At 37.5% G+C, this 13,339-nt stretch overlaps 1 protein-coding gene across 6 annotated transcripts in view; it reads left to right on the plus strand.

Moving 5' to 3' along the window:
- Nucleotides 1-432: 432 nt before the first annotated feature.
- Nucleotides 433-13,339, plus strand: part of FRYL (FRY like transcription coactivator) — a 147,336-nt gene continuing 134,429 nt past the window's right edge. For 2 of the 6 annotated variants that reach the window (XM_069790537.1, XM_069790581.1), the window contains exon 1: nt 437-805. In XM_069790537.1, coding sequence (XP_069646638.1) covers nt 628-805 — 178 coding nt within the window. In that variant the 5' untranslated portion in view covers nt 437-627. Of the gene's footprint in view, nt 806-13,339 lie in introns of all 6 variants that reach the window. The other 4 variants (XM_069790545.1, XM_069790562.1, XM_069790553.1 and 1 more) reach the window with 3 other exon arrangements.

The following is a 13,339-nucleotide window of genomic DNA, read 5'->3' on the forward strand; positions in this document are numbered from 1 at the left end:
GAGACAGGTTATTTCTGTACTTGGTGTTTTCTGGAAGGTGGTTTGAGTATTTTAAGTGGTAAATACAGCATCAGAGTCTCTGCAAAACAGAACTTAATATTTAATAAATGTTAGTGTCTTCATAGCTAGTAGTTAAAACCATGTGAGAATGCAAATGGTTCAAACTGTGCTGTAGACACTTTGTTTATAAAGCTGGTGCGGAGACTTTCTGAATGATAAGTGTTATCTTTCAAGTGCAGATGAACGCTCTCTGTGCACTTAATGAAAATTAAAAGCTATTGAACTCTGTCAGATAGGAATTTGAAAATACACCGTGCATTTTATTAGTGCTTAAAATTGTTGCAGTGCTAAATACGGTGTCTTCTACCAGCGCAGAGTTTAGCGTGTGTTGGTTAATCTAGAGGCTTGTTGTTGTTTGGTTTTCTTATCGGTCGGTACAGTTAGATGTCTTTAAAATCTGCCTTGGGGCAGCTGGCAGCTGGCGTTGGCACCACCCAGGTTCACCGTGACATCAGTAGGAGAAGTCTACCTCTGTGCTCAAGGAAGTCGAGGTGGGAGCCACGCTCTGTAACGTGCAGCTAAACTGCTGAATTTAGTGAATGCTGAGAACGCGGAGGGCGTGTAAAAATGGAATTCCTGAAAAAAATTGTTCCCACTGTCGTTTCTGGAGATGTAGTTCCGGATGTTGGCAGTACTGCCCGTGAAAGCTCCCCAAGGCTCCTGAAGATGAGACGTGTCAGGCTGTTTTCCTTAGGACAGACAATAGATGAAGACGATGAGACACATGTTTTACATCCTGATTACAGTATGTATCCGTGTCATCAACCTGGTAAAAACCGATTACTAAGCTTTTTCTTCAGATCATGATTATTTTGCTAAATTGATGAATTAGATTATAAAAGGCCTTTTTATCACAGTCAGTATGATAATGGTGTCTTTAGTTTTAGAACTGTTTTATCATTGACACACTGTCATGTCTTAGTGACCTATTTGAAAGCAATTTTACAGGATTTCTAATGTGCTCCTTGTCTTTGCATGCCTGTGTGACTTTTTTTTCCCTTTTTGGGATAAGTATCCCTGTGTAAGCTTTTAATTTGTAATGTAGCTATGATTAGGCACCAAGAGTTGTCTAGACAGATGTGTGCTGCACGGAGCTCTGACTGCAGTGCAGGGTTCAAGTTTTGTGTCATCTTTTCTCTCCCTGTTTTTCAAATCCCCAAAGTTTTCGAAGGCTTTCCTTTTAAGAGCTTTTTAATTTCAAAAATGTTTATGCTTTCCTTTTTTAGCGTTTTGAAGATTGCAGATTTTTTTAAATAAACATAATACGTAAATTAAAGAAGTCAAGTAAAATCTGGACATTGTATAGAGAATTTTTAACTTAAGAACATGGGTAAACTTGCTTGTATGAAGTGGTTTTTTTAACTACCTGTTAGCGTCTAAATATTACAGTGTTAATAAAAAGAAGTAGAATGAGTTAATGTTCCTTTTTCAGACAGTTCAACTGGGCGGCAACGGAAAATCCAGTTTTACTTTTTTTTTTTTCTTTTTGCCTTCAGCTAAAATAGTAAGGTCTTGAACCTTTATGGACTTGGATCCTGATGGCTATCTGATGCACAGTTTTTACCCTTTGCTACGTGGTGGCTATTTTCAGGAATTAGTGTGGCCTTGAAACTTTTTCCCTTATGTGTTTAACTGTGAAGTTGGGAGATGGTGACATTCATCTTCTTGGGTGGTGAACTTATAGCCTTAACTATGGAATTAAGTTTGTGGTGGTGGTGGGAGAAAGGGGTTTCCTTGGAAGGACTTTTCTTAGCCTTTCTGATTGTAATATAAACCACTTTTTTTTTTTTTTTTTTTTTTTTTTTAATGTGTCAGGTTGAGTAATGTTGGCAGCTGGGGAAAGCGGGGACAGTTCTGTTTTGTTAAACAAGTTGTTCTGTGTATAACAAATTAGAACAAATCAATGTAATTGTACGGACTATTGAAGACTTCTTACAGAATAAGGTCTGTTAAGACTGTTGCTGCCTATACACTTGAAAACTCTGATCATGGTATTATGGTATCTCAAAGAGTGATGCTCTTTTAGCCAGGTTCATGTCCTCATTTAACTTTGAATGCTGTAGAGCCTTGAAGTTTGTCATTGGGTATCACTGTGAATGTGCACAGCTTAATATCTCCATAGGCATATCTCCTTAATTCTGCTTTCATATGCTGTATTGTGGTTTCTTTATAGCTCTCACTTTTAAATAATATTTTATTTCAAATGTTATAATTTCAGAGTAAATAGAATTGTCTTTGTGCTGGCTTAAAAGAAAATTCTATAGGCTGAAGTTTGTAGACAAAACAGATGCATTCATCTAATTTTGTTCAATGTTTTGTTGATAGCTCGAGCAAATGAGGATAATAAACATAGAATACACCAGTCCTACTATTGAAGATGAATTCCTCTTTCTTGGTCATTAAATATTTGCCAAATGGTGATTATTAGGAGTGATTTTGTGGAAATCAGTAGTGCCTGACTAATATCACATAATAGTGTGATGTCATCATTTGCGAAATGCAGACTTATATTCTGTTCTGGGATCATGCTTTTACCATAGCAGATAGTAGCTGAATCCTCTTTAAATTATCTGCTTATTTCTATTTTTGTATCTTGGTAATGGAATGAACTGCTCTGCTGAAATAGAGCAAAAGAAGTACTGCGTTTACCAGTTGGGTATGCTGCAGAAGGCGGGTGCCGACAAAACAGGTAATAAAACAACAAAATGATTTGAAAAAAATTTGTAAATGTTTACTTGCTTAATGTCAGCAGATGTGGTGTTAATGCACCACCAAATTTAATATAATGAAGCTGTTAAGGAGCTCAGTAGATTTTTAAAGCTAAGGTGGTTCGTCCTGTAGATACGTTTTGAGTTCGAAACTGGGTTGTTTGTGGTGGTTTTTTTTTTCTTTTTTCTTTTTTCTTTTTCCTTTCTGTTCCTTATTGCTGCTGTTTAGGAACATTTTTGTATTAATGAGAATTTAGGTGAAATACCAAGTCTGACAACTATTTTAAAGTATAAAAGTATTTTAGAAGGTCTTAAACCAGCCAACCAAACAAAAAACCTATTCCTGGTATTCAAAGCATAATAGTATTATTTTGATAATACCACATAGTTGGGTTTGCATATATCTGACCTAAATTTTTTTTGTGTGGAATTCAAGTGATGAGATTTTTTTTTTTTTTTTAAGATTAAAACATTAATCAGTGTCGCCTTCCAAAATGTTAACTCAATTAGTATATCCTTTGTTTTATAGCCGAAAACAAAACCTTAGAAATATACGGTCTGTGACACATCTTTTAAAATATGTAGCTTCTGTCAGAATAGTTTCAAGTATATTTTGGTAATCTTTCGTAACTGTCTTTTTAGATTTACAAGATTATTAGAACTCTAGAAAAAAACCACATCTCACTTGCTGAAGTATTTGCATATGAATGTGTGCATCACAACACTTAATAGATGTTAGTAAAAGAACAGGCAGTTATTTTAAATTTGCTGTAGCATTTAAGAGTTGACATGCTCCCAGTTTTAAAAATTTCAAAGCTACAATCCAAATCAAACAGAAAGATGAACTTGGAGGATCCAGAGAAAGTATTTTCATGTACCAAAAAACACATGCAGATGCATACATGTACAGACCCATCTAGAAAATATTTCATATTCTCCCTTTTGCTGTTTGTAGCATTAAAGAAGGGGAACGCCATGGCTGCTCTGTGCAAAGTAGCAAATGGCAGCTGTACCTGTGATGTGTGAAATGTGCCCTGTTGCAGCTCTGTGCTTCGGTTGTGTTGTAGGGCAGGGTAGCTAATACTGTGGAACAGTCTTAATGGCCAACTGTGTAAGTCAAATCTGCAATAACTGCCCAAGAGATGTTAAATTTATCAGTGATGTGAGTATTTGCATTGCTCGCAGCGTCCACATTATTTCTGTGTATGGAAAGCGTCTCCTTTTGCAAACATTAAACCTGCTTCCCTTCAAGTGCCTCTGCTAGGGGAACAGAAATAAGCCAACAGAATTGTGTTCTTTGGTGGTTAAAAAAAAAAAAAAAAGAGTATTATAGCTGTAATTGCCTCAGGGGCTAACAGCAGGGGCTGGATAGACGTAAACTGCCTTATAAGCACTGCATCTCTGTAATACCAGCAACTCTGCAGGGCATATTCAGCTCCGTGTTGCATCTCTGATCAGCCTTGTACAGCAGAGGATGACCAGGAGGCCCAGCACTTATCTGCAATAAAAGTTAGTTTCTGTACCTGAGTTCTGAGTTTTGGTTAGAGAAGACTGGAGGGGTTAGTGGGCAACTAAGTACCATGGCTTCCCCCCAACTCCAATCTCTGTTTGCGTCTCGCTTACATTCAGAAACTGCTCCATAGTACTGTTTGGGATCCAGAATGCTATTTACATGAAAATGTCTAACCCTCTCTCTTGTTTTCTTATCACAGCAGATAGCATTGTTTTGCTTGACTAATGCCCCAGGAAATTTTTCTGTTTATATTTTCCATAAGAAGTAATAAGGAACCTTTCCTAAGGGCCTCTGGAACCTGCTCTTGAAGCTCATTGCAACAAAACATAGGGAAAGGGGATTTGGTTAGATTTTTGAGTGCGGTTTTACAAGCGGATCAGGCTGATCTAACCATTTGCTGCCAGTGAAAAGGGCAATCTCGCTCCCAGCTGTGCAGCCCTTTCCCATCTCCTGTTGGGCGCTGGTGTAGCCTTTCCCTGAGATGATGCATTTCACAAAGCCAGCAGAAAAAATGTTCTAATGTTTTTGGGGCACTATTTTTGAGATGAATTGGCAAGGGGAATCAACTCTCTGAGAGTGCCTTTTTGGTCAGTAGTGGGGGCAGCATTAGATGTCTTACCATCACCAAAAGTAGCAGTCACCTTCTGGATACCCTCTGTTTAAATATATTGATTTGTGGAAAATGAACTCTTTAATATTTTAGATAAATGGAAACACAAGCATCTCTCCAGACTTTTATTTTAAGTGCAGTGATGATATGCTTTATTATTACTGCTTATAAGCAGATACAATGACCATTGGGTAAATGTTTAAGTAAGGCATTTGCTTAAGATGGAGTCAATAATGAACTGAAATAACGCCCAGCTAGTCTTTTTAAAAGTAAGGCCGTGTGCAAAGGGAGTACGCCTCTGACTTTTTCATTTTACCATTAATGTGGAAAATCGACTATAGTTATACTTAATTGTTTAAAAAAAAAAAGATGGTATGACTTAGTTCTAGGAGATATCTCAAATGTTTTTGCCCTATTTTTTTGAGATTTGCTTTTTTTTTAATTGTATTGTGTACTTGGCTGTATGCCTAATACGCTTTTACTGTCGTTGTCTCAGGGTTTCATCTGAAGAATAGACATGCAGGAGTTTACAATGAATATAAATATTCTTTTTTCCTACAGTGTTTGTGGGTTGGTTGGGGTTTTGTTTGTTTGTGGGTTTTTTTGCCAAAACTTACCTTTATCTCATCCAAAAGAGTGACAAAGTAATTGTAACTTAGTGCTTTTTTCAAGGGGGGGCGTCAGTACAACTCAAAGGTAGACCTAGAAGGGCCTTTTCTTCATACTTAATAGCTACTCGTATGGATTTCATGACGAGGTAATTTGTTTTCCTCTGAGATACGGTGAACAGAGCTTACAACTTTTTTAATGCTGTTGTTCACTTAATAGATTACCTCTGCATCACATTTGCAGGGTTTTTTTTTAATGCATCTTCTGGACTTTAAGCTCTTAAAAGGTTTTCTGAAGCTTAAGTATGTTAGTCTAAGGTTTCATATGACAGCTGAACCAATGTAATGCCGCAATGCTACAAAAAGGAGGTTGTATCCTTTCACCTATATAACTGTCTTGTATATTCATTTGTGGTGGTCCTGGTGCATGTCTTTCCTTGGTGAGACTGTTCAACTTGCTAAGCCAAGAGGAAGCATCCCTTCCCTCCCAATACCAATGGACAGGCAGCAAGCTGGAACACTGTGAGAGCAAACCAACAGCAAATTTAGGAAGTGAGTGTCAGTAATCCTGGCGTTTGGTCTTTTTTCTGTTCTTTTTGTCTTTGTCCTGCATATTATAAGCTGAAAAGTCAGAAGTAATGAGAACTCCAGTTTATTAAGGGGAAAAAAATATTAGAGGTGAAATTGGACAATATTTAATATTATCTTTAGGCTAATTCTTCAAGATAATGCAGTTAAAAGTTAGTGGGAGGGATTGTAAATAAAGCAATTATCTCTTAACCTTTGCAATCCACAATTACTTTAAGATAGTTGGGAAAGGCACAAAATAAAGCTTTTGACTTGAAGGAGAGGGGGAGAGAGGTGATAGTATGGGGAAGATGAAAGAAAATTTAACATAGCCAGAAAAACAAAAAAGTCTTCAGAAGATTCTGCAATAGCCGATTAAGGGGAGCTGCGAAGTGCTGAAGTCAACAAGATATGGAGAAACTCGTCAAAAATAATTACATATGCTACTGTAAACCCATTCTCTCTATGATTTACTGGTAATACAAGGACATAAAAGTATTTGAAATTCTTTGTGTCTAAATTGTCCACAGGTCTTGAAAGCGACATTTTGAGAGGGAGAGAAGGGTTTAGCATGTTGTTCCTTTTTGATTCACACTGTAAATCTCTTTCATGTAGAACAGATTTTAAAACATACCTGTGACACTGCTATCTATCTGTTTTCTATAATGTCTGCCTGCGATCCAAGGTAGGGTCTGTAAGAGGCTGGACAGTGTCTAGAATCAAAATCTCAGCTTATTTTTAAGGAGCCATTTTCCTTTAAATAAAAAACTGTTATCCCTTAAAACACATTAAAATCGATCACTGGACTGAAAACTTCAAAATAACACCCCCGTTATGATGAAGAAAGTATTTGCAAGGTCAATATAGTATTTATCAACAGAATTAAATCAGCAGTTGCATATGAAGATGCCATGCTAGTGACATTAGCAATTCAGATTTAAGATAACAGAAAGATTATAATTCAAACATTTTGTTACACAGTTCCTCACTTTTCAGTTGAAAAGGAAAAAAGTCCATGTTTCAAATGAAAAAGTTTTAGTTTATGGGTGATTTAACTAGCCTTAATCTCCTCTAGGGGTGTTTTTTCTGTTTCTAATGAAAATGTGAGTTGTGAATGGAAGAGGCAGCTATGACATGACATTTTTCAGTAAGTCATGATACTTCTGATGGCTGTTGACAGTTTGTTAGCTGCGCTTGTTAGCTGTTTTATGTCTTGATTTGTAGACTTCCATGCTTCCAGTTTCTTTTGTTTTAAGGTCTCCAATAACAGAATGATTCTTACCCTGTGAGTGCTAACTTTATATGTGTTCCTTCTAAAAAGTATTATGTGGATCCAGACTGAGGGATAATAATTTCGGCTATCTCATCTTAATCAAGGACTAATTTGGAAAGCCTTTCCATTTTCAGTAAATGGCATTCTTTGTGTCTCTAACTTAGCACTGAAAAGCTTTTAGTTGCTCTTCAAGTAAGGAAATGTCAGAAATGCTTTCTTCAGTGGGGAGTGTTTTCTCAATTAGTAAGTGCTGTTGAAGAATACCTGTGATTTGGGAAGTAGTGTTCATGGCCTCGGATGTTTTACTCAACATGCATCTTCTTGCTCTCCAGCCAAGTTCTAAAAGGCCCCTGCAAGCAGAGACTCTCCCAGACAAGAGAGTTCTTGGCTCGTGCTTGAAGGTTTTTGGTGTTTGTATTTATTTATAAAGGGCAGGTTTTGTTGTGAGAAATCCATATGCACTACTGATTTGAAGAGATTGGTGAAACTTTCAGAAGGCCTCATCACTTTAGCAATGGTACCTTCTAAAGGGATTAAGTTCCTGTCTGCAGCAGTGTTTCATGAGACTCTGGATGCTCAGGACTTGGTGTACCCTCACTTTATGATCTGTGTGATACCCCTTATATAGAGATGCTACCTAAATAATAATAATTCTTTAGCTCATTAGTACCATTGAGGTCTGTAGTGACAAGCGTCTGTGTTGGACCCTGATTGCTTGGGAGACTTTCATTGCTCGTTGATAAGACCAGTATGGCAACATGAGCTTAAGATACTTTAGCATCAGGATGCTGTTGCACAGTCGTATTAGACACTGACCCCAAACTGACTGGTGTCTCTTGGCATCTTTTAAGATCCACTGGGGTGAGCCTTGTCTCAGTTACTTCTTTGAGAAGATGACTGGCTGAAGGAAGAATGTTTTTAATTTCAAAATATTTTCTAACTTGAAAGCAGGAAAAACAGGAAGTAAAACACATAAAAGCAGCTTATAACTTGTATAAAAATATTGTGTTTCTCCAGTATGTTGTCTTCTGTTGGCTAGAATTAGTTTTAAAGTAATTTTTCTTTATTCTTTGGTTAGGGTTTCCATAAAGTCTTATTTCATGGAAGGACTGTGTAGAACTGACTAGTTGAATTTGCCTAGAAGTTGATGGAATTATACCATACACATTTCTAGGTAGATTGTACATTTGGAAAGTTGACACGTTCATGCTAATTACTGAGAGAAATGAACAGTATGCTAGTGCTCTATCAAGAAATAACATGACTGATAAATAGAGAGGAGCCAGTTCCATGAACAGAAAAAGCCTAAGGATATTCTCCATTTTACCTGATTATCTGAACATGTTTCTACCACCCATTTTCAGTTCTTAATTTTTCTTTAAGTGGTAGGGATTACAGTGGAGTGATACTGTCCCTTTCCATGTGATCTGCTCTGCCAGATGCAGGTGTGTGGATGGAGAGCTGTGTGTGACATTGCAGGTGAAGTGATGAGCTTTGTAGCTGCTGCGTGGTCTCTCCCAGTGCTGACACAGGTGCATCTGCTGGCCGAGACTATTTTGTAGTCCACCAGCTGAGGCACTTTAAGGAACTTTGTGCTGTGGACTACTTGCAGAACTTCCAGACAAGTGTTGCCTTGTTGTAAAGTTTTAGTGTGTGTTAGGTATTTGGTATCTAACTGTTGCGTTTAGCTGCCTTTACATTTGTGGTTACTTCTTGTTTTCTCCCTTCCTGATTTTTTTATTTCTTTTCTCGCTTTTCTTCAATGTAACAGCGCGCTTGCTGAGGATAAAGGTTCAGAAATGGCACTCGTGAATTCTGTTAATTCTGACTTGCAAATCAATGTGTATGTATTAATTACTTTTTTAAATCTTAAAAGCATTTCTATTTTGTATTTCTGCTTCAGGTTCCTACAAGAATATCTGTTGTTTCACAGAGATGGGAAAGCTGTAAAATTCAGCATTAAAAGCATTTAATTGTTTAAATCCTGGTAACTAAAGCATTAAAAAATGCACTGTAAACAGTTGCTGGCTTTGGAGTGAAGAAATATGCCAATTTAGTTCAACTATGAAGAATGCCATGTTAATGTAATTTTTTATTTATTTATGATATTGGGTGACGGAGCTCCTTATGCTCCTACCCTGGGTAACTGAAACATCAGGAATGGCAGTTTCAGGAGTTGAAACCTTGAGAGAAAGTTGCCCATCCATGCCTTGCCCCTGCTTGCTTTGCTTCTCTGGCCTGTAACTACAGCTTTCAAAGTCCTTATACTGTGTGTACGGAGCTTGTGAAACTGTTACCTGTGTGGGGATTTAAGCTACAGTGGAGTAAGTTGGTAGGCTTGGGCTTGTGAGGAGGTTTAGCACAGACACTTGGGGTAGTTCCCACTTGTAACTGTGCAGTCCCCCATCCCTCTGCCTACTATTAGCACTCCGTGGCAGAGGTGGCTGAACCAGACATACATCTGCATTACGTGGGGCTGTAAAGTGCTTTAATGCATAAACAGAAATGGGCTGCGGGCTGCCAACGGCAGTGGCTCAGGAGCAAATGTTCAACTTTGCTTATGGCAGAGGGAGGAAGGCAGAAATTTATCTCCTGGTGCAGGGCAAGGCAAATACGCGAGTAACTTCAGCTGCTGTGCGAGTCTGGTGGGAGTCTGCATCTGAGAATGTTTTCTACCCAAGTACTATTGCACTCATGAGGCTTAACAGACTTGGGACTTCTGTGCTGAGTTTACTCCCATAGGTAATTCACTTTAACTTTTTTTTTTTTAAAGTATTCCCAGATGAATCCTAAACTCTTGGTGTTTTTTTCCCCAATGCTTTCTATAGGGATAGAGTAGGTGATCCTCACATAATGCAAATATGATGTTTCCTGTAAAAGTGGGACAGACATCCAGCAGCTTGGGAGGAGCAACAAAAATAGAAACATAACTGATTCTTAGCAGTTGTCTTAAGGCCTTGTAGGGTAACAGAGTTAAGCCTTTCCCTACTCTATCCATTTAAACGCCCAGCAACTAAGCAGGGATTTTCTGTGTAGCTCCGTAACTGTTTCCAGGTTCCATTTAAAAGGTTGGTGAATACTAGAGTAGTGGTTCCCCAAAACCAGTACGTTGCTACATTAATGCTGAAGCATAGTAAGGAGGCTGACACGGTACAGAATTGGGCAAATCAGATCTTAAGTCAGTTATTTCAGGTTGTCTGACAGAGACAGAACCGTACTAACCAGGCTTTAGACCTTTAAGGTTTATTTGCGGTCGTGGAAGGTCGAAATTGAGCATCTGAGAGGGAGTAAATCACTGAGTTCTCTAGAATTTCAACTACAGGGATGCCTGTGAAAATTGAGAAACTCGGATTTGTCAGGCTCATGAGATACAGTAACAGCTATAGGTTTGTGTATCGCTTTACTTGTCTCATTTCCTCTTGGAGAGAGGTTGGTTAAACATCATCTCAGAACTGCCTGCTGCGTTGTTTGAAATGTTTCACCTTTTTTATTACTGATTCGTTTCCTTATAATCTTTGTAATTTGCTTCCTTGTAACTGCTGATCTGGAAAGCTAGATTTTCAGGAAGGGCCAGATTGAAATCTGTTTAGTCTAAATCCTTACGAACTTGGTAAGGTCTTTGTTAAAATACCTTGAAAGCTGTTTGATTTTTCAGGATTTAATTATTCTTTCTTTAAAGTCATGGGGAATTTTTTTGGTGGGTTTTGTTTAGGTTTTGTGGGTTTTTTTCTTTTTCTTTTTTTTTTTTTTAAAGTAGGATTGCTATTCCATCAAGATAATGTGAATTTACTGAAAAGTTAAATATTAACCGTATCCTCTTTGATCTTACTCAAAGACTATGTTCTGCAAGAACATGTGCATCTTCAGTGTACTTTCAGAACTAGTTGGAAAACTCATAATTTACTTTTAATGGGAATTATTATTTGTAGTTCTTTGCCTGAATACCTTTTCTGTCAGTCCATACAATTCCGAATATGAATGTAGTAGGACTGAGAACCTCAAATAAACTTTTGGAAGCAACAGTGACTGCATGTTTTTTACATAACTTAATGCCTTTAGGTGTGGTTTTAAAATGGAATATTTATGCTGGAATGATTAATGCAAATTATTTCGTAGAGAGATAAGTAGACAAATCATAATTCTGTTACCTTGGCCATCCCAGTAGAAAAGAGCAAGAACTACATTGGGGGTTGGAGGAGGGAGGTAGTATGATATGAATATACTCCTAGAGAAATAAAACAATTGTAGAACTGGGGAATAACACTTCAAATGGAAAAAAACCCAAAAACCCAAAGGAAATGGGGCTAAAAACCTGTAATGTTCCCTGTGAAACATAATTAATGACACATAAAATGTTGTTTCTTTGACTTTTTAAAGTTTGCTTTTAAATGACAAATATTGCTCTTTTAAGATAGCTTATTCAGCAATACTTCAGTCATGAAAATCCCCCTACCTTTTCAGCCTGTAGAGGTGAAGCTGAAACAACATTAAATTTTTTTTTTGGTCTTTGCCACAGGCCAGAGCTCTGGCAGTTATAAAACCAGCAGTTGTTATGCATTGCACTTACGTTATGTACATTGTTCAAAACAGTTGCTAGCGATGTTTCTGGGCAGCTTCAAGAAAATGGCATGATGCTACTTTAATTAAAGAAAAGCTGTACAAACAGTCTTTGCATACACATTTGTAGTAAATGTCTTGATCCTAGCAAGTACAGTGATCCTTTTAGAAATTATTTTATTAAACTCCAAATTCTACAAATAAAGAAAAGGAAACGTCTGTTATCTGTACTATCTACAGCACGATAATGTCTGGTCTCTTATATTGCTTGGGTCCTGTAGCTACTTATAACACCCGGGGCAAATCTTCCCTGTTGTGTGACTGGGCTTACTGTACATGTACTGAATATTACATCTACAAGGTATGTGTTCCTGAAGTGCTGAATTGACTTCGCTTGTATAGGTCAAGTGTGCTATGAATGAACAGTACCACGAATGGACAGTCTAATACTTCCCAGAGCAGCTGGGCTTATTGCGTGTGAATCTTACAATGTTATAGGTCTATTTGCAGCCTGAAGTCTGCAGACTTAGGTTGCTGAAGTGACTCAAGCAATTTGCTTTTAGCCATCCTCTTTACTAAAAGGTTTTCATATCTGAGCAAAAAGCGTGGTGGGGGCTGGACACTTGCATTAATCATTTTAGTAGAGTGCAAACAGCTTGCGTTTGCAGATTGAGCGCTTCTGCTTTACTACACCTACAGTCCTACGCTTGTCATGTTCTTTTAAGAGCTTACTGATACCAGTGTGTTCATTCACACATGCCTCACCGTGACTCTTGAGAAAGTACCAAAAACATAGACTTTATAGTAATCTGTTCCCTTTAATAGTGAAATTTATAACCGGTTCAGAATCAAAAGGTATGCAGATATTGGGATCAGTATATAAACTATTGGAATTCTGTAATGTCCAGCGTACTAATGTAAGTATGCACAAGTCCTCAGTTTGAGTTTCTTTTTGGATTGTTTTTCTTACATGAACCAGCTCCAGATCAAACCTATTGGCTTATAGTTAAATGCAAGTGCTTTCTTTTCTGTCTTCTCTCTGGGTAGTAAAATAATAATATTATGGAAGACTTCCCATATAAGTACTCCAAACTGATAGGTATTTTTAGACTCCTTTATAGTGGACATACTTGTTGCTCTCAATTTTAAACACTGTGTACTTTCCAGAAGTCTATTTCATTTTTCTGTCTGAAAAATCAGGAACTGGAAAAGAATCCATGCTGTAAATGACACTTTCTTAACACTGTTTTAGAAATACATGATGATGATATCTTGTAACTCTACACGATGAGTTTTATTGGGCTCTTCTCAGTGAATTAGCCTTGTCTGTGCTTGGCAAGGTTCAGAGGCTTGTAATCCATGTTTTTTCTTTCCTTTTCTACTATTCTTGTTTTGATTAAAAATAAAAGGTTACATTTTAAACTTGTGGTTTATCCTGAAATC

Source organism: Haliaeetus albicilla, chromosome 1, assembly GCF_947461875.1.
Source record: "Haliaeetus albicilla chromosome 1, bHalAlb1.1, whole genome shotgun sequence".
Lineage (NCBI taxonomy): Eukaryota > Metazoa > Chordata > Aves > Accipitriformes > Accipitridae > Haliaeetus > Haliaeetus albicilla.